At 43.5% G+C, this 19,217-nt stretch overlaps 1 protein-coding gene across 1 annotated transcript; it reads right to left on the reverse strand.

Annotated features, from left to right (window-relative positions):
- Positions 1 to 13,171: 13,171 nt before the first annotated feature.
- LOC310857874 (uncharacterized protein) lies at positions 13,172 to 18,841 on the reverse strand. Its single transcript, XM_083763836.1, has 4 exons — positions 18,605 to 18,841; positions 18,241 to 18,445; positions 16,619 to 16,810; positions 13,172 to 13,767 (listed from the first exon to the last, which is right to left on the reverse strand). The coding sequence occupies exons 2-4, from the start codon at positions 18,434 to 18,436 to the stop codon at positions 13,457 to 13,459; spliced, it is 699 nt and encodes a 232-aa protein (XP_083619962.1). The 5' UTR covers positions 18,437 to 18,445; positions 18,605 to 18,841; the 3' UTR covers positions 13,172 to 13,456.
- Between the last annotated feature and the right edge of the window lie 376 nt (positions 18,842 to 19,217).

A 19,217-nucleotide genomic window follows, 5' to 3' on the forward strand; every position in this document is an offset into this window, starting at 1 on the left:
ACAGCTGCTCGCTGGACTCCCTGTGTTGTGTTTTAATCCAATATCAGAGCTCTTTCCTGAACTGAACTTATCACACACAGCAGCTCCGCCAGCTCAGGGATAGTGTCTCACAAACAACTCCTCCAAATTACATTTAATTAAAGTACATTTACTCAAGTACTGTAGAACAATTTTACTATTTACTTTCCTTGAGTATTTCCATTTTTCAATAACGTTTACGTCCTTCTCCACTAGTACATCTTAGACGCAAATATTAGTTAATTGCGGTCGTAGGTCGCAGATTACTATGAAAACCTGCACAACCTGTCCGTCCGTCAGTCAGGTCACACCTCCATATATGGTTGTCAGTCCATTACGCCTCGTGACATCACGCCGCCTCGTGACACGTCACACCACCATATTATGGCCGTCAGTCCATCACGCTTTGTGACATATATGGCCGTCTCCATATATGAAGATCACGACACAGACCTCATCAAATCCTGGACTAGATCCCTGGAAGACTGGATCACAGATCTGCATATATGGAGCCGGCCAACAACTACATCTGACCTCAAACCCTTAGATCTCCATATATGGAGCTGACCTGTTCTGACATTAAGGCCCAGCCCTACCTGGGCCCTCATCAAACCCTGTGCACTCAAGACACTGCCTCCGCTGCCACCCTTAGATGTCCATATATGGAGCTGACCTGTTCTGACATTCCATATGTTGATCTGACCTCATCAAACCCTGTACACTCAAGACACGCTCCATGGCCAGTACAGAATTAATTTCATATGTTGATCTGACCCCCATATCAAAGCACCAGCTCTCGCCCAGCAGTCTGCTGTCACACAGGCGGATGCCTGCACGCGACCTCAGGGCGACTTACTGGTTATTAGGACGAGGTCGCGTGCACGCATCCGCCTGGGTGACAGCAGACTGCTGGGTGAGCGCTGGTGCTTTGGAATGGGGGGTCAGATCAACATATCTGCCTGGGTTACAGGCTAACAGCAGACTGCTGGGCGAGCGCTGGCACTTTGGCATGGGGGGTAAGATCTTAATTTTCAGGCCTGTTGAGAACTCTAGTTGTCGCCGGCTGCCGGGCACGGCTGCACTAATAACTTTAGGGCAGGCCCGTCTAGAGTTGAAATGGATAGGTATCAGTCAAAAGGGATACATCGAAGAGGAAGGATGGATGGGGAAGGATCAACATATGGAATGTCAGAACAGGTTAGCTCCATATATGGAGACCTAAGGGTTTAAGTTTTGAGGTCAGATGTAGAGTTGCTGGCTAATATTGATGACATCAGTGATCTTCATATATGGGCTTAATATCGATGACATCAGGGATCTCCATCCCTGATGATGTTACGTGATGTCATGTGCTCTCTCACCCCGACCAACACACTGGCGGGAAATGCACGACTTGAACTGCGACTTTGGACCTTTTACTAGTATTTTTACTAGTATTTCTACATTGTGGTATTGGGATTGCTACTTTTACTTAAATCTGAGTGCTTCTTCCACCACTGGGATTAAGAATAATTCATAACAAAGAAGGCAAAGATCGATTTGTCCAGTCCAAATCTCCGAACAATGTCTCTCGACTAGTCACTCTGCTTAATTCTCCCATGTGCTTTATCCTTCCCTCTTTCCATCCCTCTCCATCATTGTAATATGCAAATGATAGCGAGAGAGAGAGAGAGAGAGAGAGAGAGAGAGAGAGAGAGAGAGAGAGAGAGAGAGAGAGAGAGAGAGAAAACAGTCCCCTGGGTGTCAGGAAGGATGAAAAGAGCAGCGGTGTTGTCTGTCAACTCTAACCCCGATTGTCCCTGGTCTCGACTCGCCCACCAAAGACAAAGGACTGTGCTCCCATGCTGGTCTGATGATTATTATTTTTCTGTCCTTTAGCTAAAAAGTCCATTATGGGAAATGCCAGGCTGACTGTGCCCTTTGCCGCACCAGTTGGTGTCAGAGACTGAGACAAGTGGTACAAGTTAAACCCTATATACTTTGTTGGATCGTATGTCAAACATATAGCCGATCGAACCACAAGCATTTGTGAGCTTATAGATTTGCCATCTTAAACAAATGTTCAGCTATATACTTTAATGTTCAGACAAGCCCATATACAGGTAGGTTCATGTGGTTAACTAACTCTGTGTACGAATCCATCCATTTCACAATCTGGGAGTTAAATTGACATTCGAGATTTTTGCAGTGTGGTGCTGATTCAGGAGAGATGTGGACAGGCTGGCATTAAACTCAATTCCCAGCATAATTAAAGGGAGGGCGGGGTTGAAATTGTGTGGGGGCCGAGGGGGTGTACTGGTTGGGGAGGGGGGATTTTGTCACAGCACGGCCGGTTCCAGTTGGAGAGAGAGATGACTGGTGGAGCCAGAGAGCCGGGTGGCTGAGCGTTTATCAAACGCACCATGATTTACACAATCCTGCAGGGAGCCATTATTTCACATCCCAGTCTCTCACACCAGCCGGACGGTCAGCAGGATGATGACTGTGGGCTTCATAAAAACAGACATAGCTGTGCCGCACAAACAATAGGATTATAGGGAGGGAATAAAATCCCATTCGCTGCTCAGAATTCACAGAGTCAGTCAGGCGTTGTCTCCGGAATCGGAATATATTGAGAAATAACTGCATGGTTGAGCCCAATTCAGGGACAATGTGGCATTAGCTCACCGTGGCAGAACACCACAAAATGCCAGGGGAAGAAGAAACTGGGAAACACACGAAGAAATTGAAGTCAATGCCAATATGTAATTGGCCACAGACATTTGAAAATATGTTGTGCCAGGGACCCCTGTAAATTTGTGGTGTTAAATCTTTTTCAAAACAAAAACATTTTGCCTTTCAATAATTGAAAGGCAACACAACAGACTACACTAGAGTGACAATACAGTACATTAGGATATTTGCTATTGTAATATGGCATTAGTGTTCTGTATCGGTATGTCTCAAAATCAAATGATCGGAATTGGATCGGGAGCAAAAAAATGTGATCGGGACATCCCTAGAAATAGGGTTAAAGTGATTTAACCCTAGATTTTGATAATATTAACTCATTTAGCTGGGGACCCCCTGGAATCCCCTCAAGGACCCCTGGGGCTCCCTGGGCCCCACTTTGAGAACCACTGGCATAAAGATCACAAAGAAATACACCAGCCACCTGCTTGGAGAGCACCCTGGGACTGGGTACAGCACCCTGGGACTGGATACAGCCAAAGATATTGATACACCTTTGCATCCGCTGTTCTTCCTGTACGAGCAGGCACTGTAGCAGCCGCTGCATAAGTAAATCTGTATATTCACTGTCTCCTAACTGAATAGGGAATAAGGGAGCGAGGCAGGAGGCTCGCCATGGCCTCCTCATAATAACGCTGATAGTAATGCAATTCTATTCATACTCCATCTCATACTCTCTCTACCTCTACCCTGCCTTCCTTCTGCCTCCCATGGGAAGCACATCATTCTAATAGACGCAGGTTCTCATCCCTGACGTGTTTTCTTTTTTTTATCTGAAAGACCTGTAGGAGCAGGAGAAAGGGGAGATAGAGCTGGAGAGAGAGAGAGAGAGAGAGAGAGAGAGAGAGAGAGAGAGAGAGAGATAAGGGGAGAGGGAGAGAGACAGAAATAATGGAGAGACTTAGAGAGAGAATGGTGGAGAGACAGACAGAGAGACTGGGGCAGAGAGAGAGACGGGCACTGTTCAATCAGTCAGGTTCTAACGTGTCTGGAATAGGTTTGAAGTGAAGAGGAAGCAGCCTGCAGCCACCATCACTTTAATGGATATTTACCTGTGTGTGTGTGTGTGTGTGTGTGTGTGTGTGTGTGTGTGTGTGTGTGTGTGTGCGCGCGTGCATGCATTCATGCAGTGAGTGAGTGAGTGAGAGAGAGGATGCGTCTGCATGCGTGAGCGAGTAGTATGTGAGTGGTTGAGTGAGTGAGTCATAAGAATGTGTGTGAGTGAGTCATAAGTAGGCCTATGTCAGTGAGCGAGTGAGTACTGTACATGCTTGAGTGAGTGCCATTCAAAACAGAATACTGTCTCCCTGGGGCACCAGCTGGCCTAGCGGTCCAGGCGCATGCCACATATATGCTCTGGACTGACAGCGTGTCGTGTGTTCGACTCCCGTTCATGACAACCTTTGCTGCATGTCTCTCCCAGTCTCTCTCTCCCTCTTTCCTGTCTATCTTCACTTGTGACTAAAGGCAGAAATCATCTCCCCATAACCTCACCTTTTAGTCAGACCATGTCATTGAATACTAAATTACGCACAGAGAATACTGCAACGTTTATTTGTCAAGATTACGGCACTCACGTCCAAGCCTCCAAGTCTTTCATACCTTCCTTCTCCAACTTTTTTTTTCTTTCCCACTCACCTCCAGATTGTCATCGTCATTGTGGAAGAGTGTGTGTGACTCCACTGCTAGTAGAGCAGAGCCCAGAGGCCAATAAGTAACTCCACGCCAAGCGTCTCCAAAGCAAGCACACTCTATATGCAAAGCAGAGCCACGCTGTTAAAGAAACGGGTGCCGAGTGATTATATTTGTAATTTAATTTCCTTGGTCACACAGAGATAAGGGAAGGGAAGCTGCAGCAGTTGGCCATGGATGAATAGAGTGATGAGAATAGGACTATAGCTTCATTGTCTGGACCGAGATTTAAAAAAAGAAAAGAAAGACACTGTTTATAGACAATGATATACAAGAGGACAAATATTCAGATGGAGGGATTCAAAAGCTTGAGCCAAATATATCCAGACGGACGGTATAAGAGGATATTTACAATGCAGAAAGCACCACGTGCACATATCAAATGGATGAATGGAGCCCTGAACTCGCAGTAATCAAGAAACGTACCCCTGAACTCGCAGTAATCAAGAAACGTACCATTATTTTCCGCCTTTGCACGAGTTCACTCGTTCCCATGATGATCTCGCCATTTATTTCCTTGTCTCTCCATCCTGCTAACAAATGTAATCAGCAGGGTGGTTTGACATGAGATGTCAGACAGGAAGACCAATGCCCCATTGGAGATTGTACAGGAGAGATGAATTGGGTCCCTGGAAGAAAAACAAGAGGGTCAAAAGTCAAAACTCTAGTATTTTGGCTGGGTGTTATATGCAGATCTGTGGGCAATTGGACACAATTTGATAGTAAGTGATATTGTGTCCATAATTGTGAATTGCTGCATAAGAAACGTTTATCTGCAATTGTCTGTAGTGATCCCAGAAATATTATATATTTAACATCAAAGGGTACTGAAGTAGCAAATCGCAAGACATGGTTAAAGGTGTTTTTTATTGATTTTTACATTTCATGACAAAGACAAGACAGGAAAAAACAAACAAACAAAAACAGAAACAGAAACAGCTCAGGCACGTTGTGGAACAAAGGACACAGTTATACACATAAACCAAAAAATAAAATACAAAAATAATATACAAATATGGACACATTCAGTTTGGTGCTTGAAAGTCTAGATGGGTTAACAACTCCAGAGAAAATTAAAGATATGCACATACATACATACATACGTATACATACATACATACATAACAATAACATACATAAATTTATCCATCAAGGTTAGTGGCATCGCTTCTGTCCAGGAACCCTATGGTCAAGGTGGTAGCTAACTGAGGGCCAACAAATCTCAAATATGGGTCCCATATTTTATAGAAGGTATCTGTGGTGGAGCGTAGCAGGCAGGTTAGGAATTCCAACGGCATGCACTGCATGATTATAGAGATACAGTATCTATCTATCTATCTCTATCTCTACTCGAGTACGTAATATTTGCCCAGGGGTATCTATAATATTGTGCTGGGGTGGAGTATGTTCACCACTGGGTCTAAAGCCTCAGTTTTTTTCTTTTCTGGCATCCTGGCCATTGTGCATGGTCCCTCAATGTTTTCCCGCCGGCCTCACGCCGACCACTTGTTGGGACGGTTCTTGTATTCTTTTTTTGTATATTTGTTTTACTGAGGATAAAGTTAGAAATATGATCAGGGTTAGGCAGAGTTTTAGGAATAGGCTTAGGTTTTGGCACTGTTTTACTGAGGTTAAGGTTACGAATAAGGTTAGGTTTAACTGTTGAGCAACTGTTGAGCATAGTTTACTGAGGTTACGTTTAGGAATACCAGGCAGAGCAGTTACACCGGCTGTATGCCCGAAGCGACGAGCGTTCTGGTATTCGCAGGTCCTGGTCCATGTGCAGGTCCTGGCATTGCAAGTGTAGTATACGCGGGGATTGAACTCCAGTCTCCCACTCGCCAGACTGACGCACAACCTGTGGTGCCAAAAGGGCTGAGCCCGATTGGCAGGCCTGTTGTGAGCCGGGTCTTGGCTGGATGCTACAATCCTTCAGTCTCTTCAGCAGGCCTCCAACTGTGTTGGTCTTTATCTCAACGAGATGAAAACTGAATACGTAAATATATGCAAATCCAACAATAACATTGTTATAAAAACACTTAACAACATTCCTCTGAAACAGGTTGATGACTACAAGTATTTGGGTATATATATCTTCTTCCCAAAAGGACTGGTCATCCCAGCTTAGTAAGATGTTAAAAGTAAAAAAAAATGAGAACGACCGTTGAGCCGATTCTACTCTATGGCTCCGAGACATGGACACTTTCAAATAAACTAGAACGGTTGGATGGCACTTACATCCGCCTTCTAATGAGAGCGCAAAATCTGTCTTGGAAGAGCCACCCATCGACTAATCTAATATACGGCAACCTTCCCAGTGTTTCTTCAATAGTCCGATCCAGAAGAACACAGTTTGCCGGCCACTGCTACAGAGCTGACAATGAGGTTATATCTTCCCTTCTTCTCTGGAGTCCTGCCTCAAAGCAGACCAGAGGTAGAAAACTGTTATTCCCTGATGTCATCGCTAGGGACACAGGCATCAGTAAGCAGGAACTGGGGATGGCAATGAAGGACCGGGAAGTCTGGCGTGACATTGTGAAATCCACAATCTCGACCGCAGTCGAAAAATGATGATGATGACAACGTCCCTCATGTCCCTCACGCAAGGATCCCTGCACTACTAAACTGCCTCCCCCTGGCCAGCTGGGGCGCCTGATGGTGGGGAAAGGAACTGGTTGGAATAACGTGTTCCTTCCACGCGCTACGTCCAACCAGGGAAACTCCCCCCTGTCAGGTGTAAAGGAGCAACTTGGACACTCAGGCATGAGTTCAAGTCCGTTGCTCTCCCCTTGTCCCCCATATATGGGGACTAGGTTGGTGGAGGGTGTGTAGAGCCCAGGATCACATTAGATGATTGACAAAGGGGTGAAAAATGGGTTACAAAATCGTGGGATAAAAATATATATTAAAGGATCCCTGCAGTGCACTCCATGTCCTGCTGACTACGCCAGATTGTTGTAGGAGTGGGATTGAACCCCAGTCTCCCACTCGGCGGACCGATGCACACCGATAGTGCTGAGTCCGATTGACAGGGCTGTTGTGGGCCTGGTCTTGGACAATATAAGAAGGGCAAGGTAAATTGTGGCCCCGAATTGTGAGTGCTCTGTGATTGGCTAGAGACATTGCTAAGCCAACAAATTGACTGACCAACCCTGTAATGCTGTCGCCAAAACTGACCCAATAATGTGACCATGTCACTGCAACACTGCTCCACCTAGACAAAGACAATAAAGGACAAGGTGTGCATTTTGCCAGTCTCATGATCCAGCCACCCTCTTTCGCGCCTTCCATCCTTGGACTTCTCTCTGGGAGCGTAGGGGTGAAGACATCAAATCTCCTGACATTCCCATCTACAAAGAGAGACCGCTTACACTGGACACAATTCAGAGGGAGGGAAAGTAGTCGAACTAACCTTTTGATTACATTTATGCTTAAACACCATGTGTTTCTTAAGAGTCTTTAGAGAGGGAAAAAGGGGGAGAAGAGAGACAGTGACAGTGTATTAGAGGGGGAGAGAGGGGCACACAGTTCATCAACACACACACACACACACACACACACACACACACACACACACACACACACACACACACACACACACACACACACACACACACACACACACACACACACACACACACACACACAGAGAGTTACAATTGGATATAGAACAACACAGTATTTTACTGTGCAGGGACTCATACGAAACTCTCATCTCAGATGCTCTCTTCCTTTTATCCATGTCTTCATCCCCTGGTCTTCACTCGGAACTTGATGACGTTAGCCTGTCAGGGAAGATGTTCTGAATTCTGCAAACCATGTAGGCTACGAGACATGAAAACTGCTAAAATTAATTTAGCCTCTCACTTTTTTATTAATTTTTTCTTCACACCGGCGCCAAATAAAACCGTCCAGTAGTTTGCCGACGTGCCGTCTATGTAAGAAAATGTATCACACTTTGTCTACCTCACAAATACGAATTAAACACATAATCATACATGTTTGCACGTGCGTACAATACACAAATGTGTGGGGTCGCGCACACAAACATACATAACATGTTTTGTGAAGTCATTACTCACCACATTAAACCAGGATTTCTCCTTTTTGTTTGATTTCATCCTGAGAAGCCTAGATGTTACACTAGCACCACCAAAAGGCAAAGCAGCTAACAGCAACGGGACTTATCTCTCCATCTCTACTTCTCTCTCTCACACTTTCAATTCTGATTTACTTCCATACTTTTAGTATTATTAACCTTCTGTTCTGGGTTAAATTAAAGAATCATTAAAGAAATTAAATTAAAGAAATAAAAATGATTAGGTATATGTGTGAAATATTCTGTTAACTGAAACTAAAATAAAAACTAACAATTAGTAAATTCTGATTCACTTCCATACTTTTCCACTGAAAAGTATATATGGAACCAAATGGACCCAATATGGTCAGTCAGTGGTTCCATTTGTGCACTCAAGAGTTAAAAGAACACTGAGGATTTTCATGGTGCACTATGGTGGTGGCATGGTGGCTATGTAGCATAATTAGTAGGACATGGTTGTGTAATTGGTCTCTAATTGATATGAAGAGCAGCTGCGTATCTCAGGCTGTTCTACACGTGCTGCTGGCAGAGGGCAGGAAACACTGGCTGGCGGGCCGTTCAATCACATGGGCCATCTTCTGATTGATGTCTCCTAGTGAATGCTTTTTTATTTTTTACAGTCTATGAGTGAATGCCCTCCAACACCATCCATATTCTCCCAGTCTTGTCTCTCCTCTCCTCTCCGGCCACCTGTCCAGCAATCTCTCACCAGTCACTTCTGCTTTCATGTACTGTACTTATTTTTTGTTTTTCCATTTCCTTTACACTCAGCTTTTGAACTACAATCTCTATCTCTGTCACTTGAACCCCAGCATGCCGATTCTGGGGGTAGCGTTTTGGGAGATCTACAAGCTTGCAATGCGTTGTGAGCTTGAAGAGCTCTTGACGAAGAGATGCAGTGTGTAGACGGAAAAAAGCAGTCAGAGACGAGTACAGTTGTAACTCAGATGTGTTTTACTAAGAACAAAGGGTTTAAGAAGTGCTTAATTCCCACTCACAACTTTTTGTTCTATTTCTCTGAGGGAGGTGAAATGGTGAGGTCTCAGGGAGGTGGAACAGTGGAGTCTCAGGAAGGTGGGAGGTTGAAAAGTGGAGGAGGGCTCTGTTCAAAAAGACAATGCAAAAACATTACATGAATTCAAGGACAGATACCAACAAACTATGTAGGAGGAAATGATAACCTTGGATGAAAATGAAATAAATAGTTATTTATAAAGGCAAAGAGGGATCTGAAGAAGTGCAGGTTAACGTTAAAGGAATTGTTCTGTAAAAGGCCATGACTCAGGACACAGAACCTTTGATGCATTTTGGGGAGACACTTTAAAACAATGCAGTTCAGCAAGACGACCTTCAAGGACATTCTGCTCATTTACACAGCAATTAATCTGTACCCTGTTGTTAAATTGAAAAAGAGACAAAAATCCTCTGTGGATTTAATAACAAACTCATTACGAGGTGCCAACAGGGCGGAACTGCCTTTTAATTAGAGCAACACCTGATTAACGCCCAATTAACGGAACCAGAGCCAGTAATCTGCATCACTTTAGCAGGGTGAGAATGTAAACATACGCAGGCCAGCATTTCTCCTCCTCCCCCTACTTACGGGAGCGAGGGAGAAGGGCAGCCCCTCTTTAGGACTCTGGGCAAGAGGGCGGGTGGTGTCTGATGGTGTCTGTGCTTGGACAGTGGACACACAAAATGGAATGAGGCTATAGTCCTCCCCTCTGTGTTAATGTTCCATTTGTACACTTAACAAATGGAATACATTTATTGTGTAGTCTACACATTCATTCTTTTCATTTGTCCAGAAGTTGAGCATTAGTATACTATCCTACTATAAATACACCACGTCTGTGTGTGTGCGTGCGTGTGTGCGTACGTGTGTGTACGGTTGTAATGCACGTAACTCGAGAACAGTTCGCCCCACCGAAATTCGACACACGCGTTCCACACCCCCACAGGGAGTGCAGTGCCAGGTATCGAGTTGGTCGGACCCACGGTTCTCCAGAACCACCACAAAAGGCTCTGGTCAGGCTCTGCCAGTGGGCCTAATGAAGCCGGGGACAGCCCTCCATTCCGAATGAAGCCAACTGCTTTCACCTGGGCCAGGCTCTGCCAGTCGGCCTAATGAGGCCAACTCCTTCCACCTGTGAAATTTCCAGCCTCTGACTCAGCCAATTGAGGCTCAACCAATCAGGCTCTGCCAGTGGGCACAATTGATTGCCAAGTACACTTTTCAGTTTGCAGTCTTCACACACACACACACAGATCTCCATGTGGGACACCGGCTGACAGTTAAAACGGGTGCTATGGCAACGTATATCATTAGGTTCCCAAGTTGCATCGTTCCCAAGTAGGCCGGTGGCCGACTGTGACGGGCACGTACAGGTCTAGTACTATGAATGCATCAATCATACAAGCTTATGTATGAATGCAGTACATATACAAAAGAAATACATTGCATGGATGCACCTGGGACGTATCTGACTGTATCCTGTCCGGGCCCCTCCTACGTCTCACCAGGTCCAGCCCCTGTGCATTGCACCAGACTCCCAGCTTTATGAAGATAAACTGTTATTTTCTTTCTTTCTCACCTTTATTTATACTCGGAAATAAAATTGAGGGAAAGCCCTCATTTTCAATGTAGCCGAGGTTACAATACACAAAATACAGTCACAAAACAATACATCAAACAACATTATAAATCAGGGTAAATTACAAAGGAACTTTATACAGAACAACCATCAGTAAAATAAATCAATTGAAGCAGGAGCAATCACGGTGAAATATATTCTGGAGCATTCCTTTGAACTGACCGAAGGATGGCAGGGAGCTCAGTTTTAAAGAGTTTTGGAGTTCATTCCATGAAGTTGGGCCATTGACAGAAAAAGCTGTCTTGCCCAACTCTGTCTGTGTCTGAGGAACCTTGAGCCTTAAGAAATCACTAGAGCGGTTCTGATAGGTGCTATTGTTCAGTTCCATCATGGAACAAATAGTCAGGGAGCATCCCAGCAATGGCTTTATATAAAAATAGGTGCCAATGCTTATCTCGCCTCTCAGTCAGAGAGGATAAACCTGAGTTATCATAAAGTGCATAGTGGTGAGTACCATAACTATCACCAGTAGTCCACCGCAAGGCAGAGTGGTAGACAGTGTCTAGCAGGGTTCCCCAATTAATTTTCCTCGAGGGCCATATTTTGACTAGGGTACCAGGCTGGGGGCCGAGTCGGCACGCGCAAGGTCTTTCAAATGGGGTCTTGCCCTGAAAATAAATTTTCAGGGCAAGACCCCATTTGAAAAGGACCCCCAGTTTGACATGCAGAGGCTACTGACCCCCATTTAATGCCATTTATATCTAGTACCCCCTTCCAGGGGCCACAAGGGGGCGCTCCGGCCCGCGGGCCGCTAATTGGGGAACACTCTAGCGCTTTAAAAGTGAAGGAGTAGCAGACCTATAAATAATGTCCCTGTAGTCCAGGACCGAGATGTAAGTGGACTCAATAATAGCTTTTTTACTGGAATTTGGTAAACAGAATTTATTGCTATACAGAAAACCTAGTTTAAAGACATTTAATTAAAGAAAGAAAAAATATTAGGTATATTCATATTAATACAGAAGTTTCAGGGATTCATGGAGTGAAATATTCTGTTAGCTGAAACTAAAATAAAAACTAAAAATAAGTTAACATTGCAAAATTCCCTCACCTACTACCCCTGAAAAACTAAAAGTAAGACTGAAACCATTTATGCATGTGTAAAACTGAAACCAAACACCAAACTGAAACACTAAATAAAAACAAATGAATAATTCAAAACAATAATAACTCTGCTCAGTGGAACTATAAACAGACTAGTGCTCAGTCTGCTGGATGACACAAACATTATTCACTTTGGCAGCGTAGATTCCAGTCAGTGTTGGGATTTGGTCAGGCAGCCTTCAAATCACAAATCACATTCTCCGATCCGCAGGGTTCCAAACGTCAAAAGAATCTTAACATCCATTCTCTGGATGATATGACTGCTGAACAGTATTGGCTGTGTTACAACGCACTGGCATTGTGGAATTTATGAGCTATGCCCTTTATGAATGAGCAGCTGCTGCTATGTTTTGGATATTAAATGTAAGCGTTCTCAAAAGATATTCACAATTTATGAGATATCCTGTAATTAAGACGACACGTGTCAAACAACAGATGCCCGGCATTTATTATTAATATGTGAATATTATTTGCCGACCTACATACTTTCCAGATTTCCGTAGAACATTGACGGACTACTGGCTAAACACTTAAAAACAGATGCAGAGTTGCCTCATTTCACAACAGTAAAACCTTTCATTGCTCTTCAGCATGCAGTTTGGTTGCAAAATCCTTTAGTGTTAATTGACCTCTAAGAGTGTAAATAATTACCAACCGTGTAAAGGTATTTGACCTATCAGCACTGCACTCACATTTGTGAGCTTGTAGATCAGCAATTTACACAATTATTACAATACAAATGACATGCCAAGTGGTTAAACGTCAGGCAGGCATCATTATATTTGATCAAATTGTCAAAGCTCAATAGATTATATTTTCTCATGTCACAGTGTGTGTGTGTGTGTGTGTGTGTGTGTGTGTGTGTGTGTGTGTGTGTGTGTTACGTTGTTTGTTGTGTTTTTTAGAATAAAAACATTGATCATAAAGCAGCTCAATATCATTCCAGCTTAGCCAGAGGCGCCCCTCCACAATACGCACCGGAACAGTTCAGCAAGATCTCCCAGATTCACCGGTGGTCAGCATTCAGGGAGTCAATGTTCAGGCTGGTTGTGTGCAGTACATGCCTTGCCCTGCACAGGCACTTGGTCTCATACAGTAGACTAAAGGTGAGTTCTCCTCACCTTCCCATTTCATGTTTTCCATCATGTCTTGTTTTCTCTCACGGTTCTGACGTGTACCGCCGCAGGCCTGCAATGTCATCTACCTTGTAGTTGCCCGGGTGACAGCCTGCACTGAAAGTGCGTTTTTGCAGGGAGGCACGCCGCCACGTCTCGATGGAATTCTCCAGGTCCGGCAGGATGTCTGGCACGACACATTGTTCAGCCAAGAACACGGTAGGCTGGAGAATCAATAGCAGCACCCAGCCCACAGCCCCCAGCCAATAGGAGGAGCCGAGAGAGGCGATATCCCGGCGTATCTCTTCGCTGTGGTGGTAGGTGAAAAGAGACCAGCAGAGCAGGAAGAGGAGACCTGGAAGACCGAGGACAGGTTTGAGTTTCAGTAATAAGTCTCATTAAACTAAAGTGATTAAAGTACTAGGAGGTTTTTTTCCCAAAACAGTAGTTCTCAACGTGTGGCCCAGGGCCCACTGATACGAGTGAGCCCTTTTTTTCCCCTGTTTATTGAGAAGCACACTCATTCATACAGTTGTACAGAACTGGGAGGAGAGTGATCAACATAAACATTTACAGCATTATTATACTTTTTATAATAATTTGTTAACTCTCCCCACTCAGTGTTCCATTTAAAAAAAAAATCACAGTAAATCATGTGCCATTTCCCCCCCCCTCCCCCATTTTTCTATATATACATACATACCCCCCTCCCACACCAGAGTAAGTGTCCAAGTGTTCGTAACAGTCTGTTCCATTTGCATAGAGTGATTGTCTGTGTGATGACAATTGTATGAGAGTATAGATACAAAGACAGAAAATAGAACCCGTTGATATAAACATGAGAAATAGTGATGAAGGTAACAATACTGTAATAGTGTTAATCACTGTAGTATGCATAAGAGGTCCTTGATTATACAAGTTCCATAGATGTAAGATATTAATAATGGTAGGCATAGTCAGGCCTCCGAGAGAGTCACTAGATGTTTCCTATACTGATTATATTTCTTCTGTTTTCTACCTCCCCCCATCCTCTCCACCGTGCCACCTGCCACCCTGAATGGACAGGGATGTAGTCTGCACGGTGTATCGGAAGGAGGAAGGAGAGAGAAGAGAATCAGCATGATGGCAGCTTGGTTTATGCTGTTATTATATGACAGCTCGGTTCTCTACATATCTCATGAATGGAGCCCATGTTGTATCGAACTTCTCTCTTGCTCCGGTTACAGAGTATCTAATCTTTTCTAACTTTAATGCGCTCCCCACTTCATTGATCCATTGTTTGAATGACGGTGGGTTTATTGCTTTCTAATTCACCAATATGAGACGATGGGCCAACAGTGAGGCAAAGGCAAAAGCGTTCTTTTGATGCACAGCTAGTCTCTCCTCCGGCTTTACCACTCCAAATATTGCAGTTATCGGGTTTGGTTCGAGTGTTTTCCCACACATAACTGAAAAGGTTGCGGAAATCTGCTTCCAAAACGTGTTTAATGATTGACAACTCCAAAACCCATGACTTAAGGTTGCAGGGGTTTGAAAACACCTGGGACAGTTAGAATTGGCTGTTGGGTATATTTTAGCTAACCTGGCATTAGAATAATGAAGACGATGAAACACTTTAAACTGTATTAGACCCATATCTGGACCCATATCTGGTCCGGTATCCCTTCCCCGATATCCTCTTCCCAGGCCACTTTATTTTTTGTCCAATTGATTGGGTTGATCTGATGGATTATCGAATATGTTTTCGATATTAGCCCTTGGTCAAGCGGATTTAATTTCAGTATGCAGAGTAATGGGTCTTTTGCAGGGGTAATAGGGAAGGATGGGAAGTGTCTGTTGGCGAAGCTGTGTACTTGTAGATATCTGAAGAAATGTGACCTTGGAATGTTATTGTTATTGCAAATCTGCTTGAACGTTACAAAATGATTAGCTCTAAATAGATCTGCAAAAAAGATGAGACCGTTTCGATGCCAGAACTTAAAAGCCGGATCAATTTGTGATGGTAAAAATAGGTGGTTGTGGGTTGGTGGAAGAGAAGTATTTGCTTGTTTGAGGTTGAAGTGAGATCTAAATTGGTTCCAAATTCAAATAGAGCTTTTTACAGTGGGATTATGAGTATATTTATTTATATTGAGGGGAAGTGGGGCAGCCAAAAGCGATATAGGGGAGATTGGAAGATTATTCTCAAGTTCCATTTGTGGCCAGATTGGGCCCTCTTTATAAGCGAATGAGTTAGTCCAATATGAAATTTTAGCTAAATTCGCTGCCCAGTAGTAATGTAATAAATTTGGCAAGCCTAACCTACCCTCTGTTTTGGATCTTTCCAGATATATCTTTTTCATTCGCGGGTTTGTTTTGTTCCAAATAAAGGTGATAAATTAGGCCCAGGCCGTAGCGTAACGGTCTGGGCACCGGACTGGTGATCCAGTCGCGGTGTGCCGCGGGTTCGACTCCCGAACCCGACACGGCCTTTACCGCATGTCATCCCCCCATCTCTCTCCCGTTTCCTGTCAGCCTACTATCTGTCCCTTAAAATATCAATAAAAGGCGTAAGCCGCAAAAAAAATATCTTAAAAAAAAAAAAAAAAGTGATAAATTGATCAAATTATTTTTTTAAAAGACATGTTTTATACCTTGAAAAATACGTTTTTGATCACAACATACACCGGCTGCCATGTTGTGATGTTTTGTCCCTTCAGGACGGGAATCCCTTTTGGTGTTCTTGTTGCTAGTATGTACAGTATAACATAACATTTTTGTAATTCATAATACATATTTGAATTTCTTCAGAAAACTTAGTTCAGGATTTAGAAGTCGTTTTTAGAATCGGCCTCAGTCCTAAATGGGTTAAATGATCAGATTGGTGGGCTGCAAACACATTTGAGATTTACAAGTGGGCCCTGACCCAGAAAAGATTGAGAACAACTGTTCTAAAACAACAACAGGCAGCCCTATAGGAACATGTACATAGAAAATTTATATCCCTTTGAGGTCCCTTTGTTTATTTTTACTACATAGGCCAGTAGGCCATTTGAAGGACAAATTAACCTGAAGTCATTTTGTGTTATTCCTCACCATGTCACTATGTTTCCCCCATTCACCTGTCCCAGTTTATTTATGGTGATGTAATGCACTCAGAAATGCTCAATTAGCTCAACACAAAATGCAACAAGTCACCCGAGCCAATGAGATATGTGTATACAGACCTGTAGAGGCCAGGGTGAAGAGCAGCAGTGTGGTGGGGTAGAGCGCCTGTCCCACCATCAGGAGGGAACGCGTGTTGGAGTAGGAGTGCACCGTGTCAGATGTCCAGCAGAGGGCGAAGATGAGACACAGAGCGCCACAGCTCAGGGCCATGAGGAAGGAAATTACTGCAAAAAACCTCTGGGCCTCAGGGACTGAAGGATGACAACAGAGATGATGTGTAAATTGTTCACTGCTGATCAGATCAGGTGTTGAATTGATGTGTCAAAACTTTATCTAAAAGAAACCAATCACCGAGTTATTCTAATATTCTTCCTCAAGCACATTAAAATACTACAAATACTGTACCAGCCGTATGGCCTCACGTTATGCACACACCTGCAATGCATATGGGGATAATGATTCTAAAACATGTCTACTTTCCCTTTTCTCTCACTCTACCTCTGTTCTCTCTTCTCACGGAATACAAAAAAAAAAAAAAACACCCACTGCTCACCATGTGACAAATTTAACTGATTCCGTTTTTCTCTCCCTAGATATATAAATGTATCCATGTTTCTATTCGCCAACATCTGAACATCAGTGTCTGGTCTTGTGGCTGAAACAAATCATATCACATTGATTTGGAGTTGGTCTCCAATTGGCTACTAAAACATTCTCTACTATTTCTGTGATTACTTTTCAATAGATGGAACATTGCTGCTGCAATTTACTGCCATTTGCTTCCATTCAGCCACAAGAGCATAATGTCCTCAGACGTTGGATGAATAGGCTGCCTGGCTGGCTCACATTCAAATTATTCCAATTGTTTGACAGGGACAGGGTTAAGGTCAGGCCTCTGTGCAGGCCAGTCAAATTGTTCCTCACTTATTGCTAACAAACCATTTCAGTATGGGGGCATGGAGGAAACGGCATTCTGAAATCTATTGCCACAAAATGTTCTAAAATGTAATTTTACTGTAGCTGTTGCATTAAGATTCACTGGAACAGATCGCACAAATTAGAAACACTAATTAGAAATATGATGGGGAACAAGCCGTAGGCTTTTTGTGTATATCAATGTTGACGTTTTGTTTTAAAGTGTGATCTATTTACAGTACATTATCCAATGAAAGGTTATGTATTGACTTTTATTCACATAGTGAATTTGCGCATGCACGGCTGCACACACACACACAGCATATATAGAGACCACGGTAATGATGAAGATTGTAGCATATTTGTATGGACAGATCCTCCTTCAACTATAACCTACTAAGAATCCAGATCCCTGCAACAGCCACAAGCCCACACAGGTTTACTGCTGACAACTTGTGCTGCAGGTCTACTGTTCACATTTCTTACGCTAGGGTGTAAAGTATAGCCTAAGGTTATTCTCAAGCAGAGCTAAATGTCCTATCAAGACCCTGAGCCGCACAGCATGAATTGAACAGTTGTTTATGTCTCATTAACTACTGCATACCGCCTCCACTGATATGTTTAATATAAGCACACTTGTTCTACGCCAATCACACTTTGAACTTTAGCCAGTATAACAGCTTTCGACGAGCTGAATTGGAACTGAATTACATGGTGGCAGAGTTCCTTTGCGCTTTAATGCATGTTGTAAAGCTTGTTGACTCACCATTATAAACTGCACTATTGCTGTCATCCCGTGTCTGGTCTTGTTCAGAGATATTCCAATCTGTCCAGAGGCCCCTGTTTGCTAGCCAGCATGGGGTCCATACAGCATAGCATATGGACAGGCAGCCAGTCAGGCCCACACAGGACTCAGCAAACCTGAACCGACCTATTGAGTTCCGCAGATCCAGCCACTTCATGTTAGTACACTGAGAGGGAGAGAGGGAAAACACATACAACAAGAATAGTGTAAGCAGTACACCATAGTACCATAATAACATACTTCAAAGCCGTCACAAAATCAGTAATATTATGTGCATACATACTGTATAGATCTGTAAATATAGAATGGTCATTAAAAGCCTTACCTTATGTGTTGTTGTTCAGGACAGACTTGTCAGGAACACAAGCAAAGTTGTAATCGAGCTGTACTTTGAGCTCCTGGATGATGAACCAGAATTATGTGGAAGAACAATCAGATACAAATTCTCCCAAGTGGCTACGACACTCTCAGTTCGGCTACTGTACAAATCCTTTCACAAAGTTCAAAACACTGACACCGTGTGACTAACCCTGTTGCCTCTGTTAGAGTACAAGGATTACCCACGTTGTGGTGGAACATGACACTGTAAGTATTCTCCCCGCGTCTGTACGACTCTTCCCCCGCCAGCTACAGTGGAAACTCCGCCTTCTCTTGGTGGTTTAGTTCCCCTAGAATCCCCCAGCTCAATAGACAATGTGAAACAAGTTACACACAAACGAGGATGCCCACATACTGCACAACACTGAACATTTGGTACATGATGGAAAGGGAAAATAAAATCAGGTTTCATGACCATTTCATAACGTCTATAAATGGTACACGGTACAATCCTCAATGTTCATTTAACTCTGAGGTGTACAAATGTAAGCAAATGGCCCACGAATGGTCCATTTGGTTACATGTGTACAATCTCAGAGTTACAAATGGATAAAATAACA

This window comes from Protomyctophum parallelum (genome assembly GCF_964188405.1).
Source record: "Protomyctophum parallelum genome assembly, chromosome: 4".
Taxonomy (NCBI): Eukaryota; Metazoa; Chordata; class Actinopteri; order Myctophiformes; family Myctophidae; genus Protomyctophum; species Protomyctophum parallelum.

Coding starts and splice junctions, on each gene's coding strand:
- LOC310857874 (XM_083763836.1), bottom strand. CDS start 18,436: ATGAAGTGGCTGGATCTGCGGAACTCAATAGGTCGGTTCAGGTTTGCT. Junction 16,811..18,240: donor CAATAGTGCAGTTTATAATG/GTGAGTCAACAA, acceptor GTCATCCTTCAG/TCCCTGAGGCCCAGAGGTTT. Junction 13,768..16,618: donor CTTCACCCTGGCCTCTACAG/GTCTGTATACAC, acceptor TCGGTCTTCCAG/GTCTCCTCTTCCTGCTCTGC.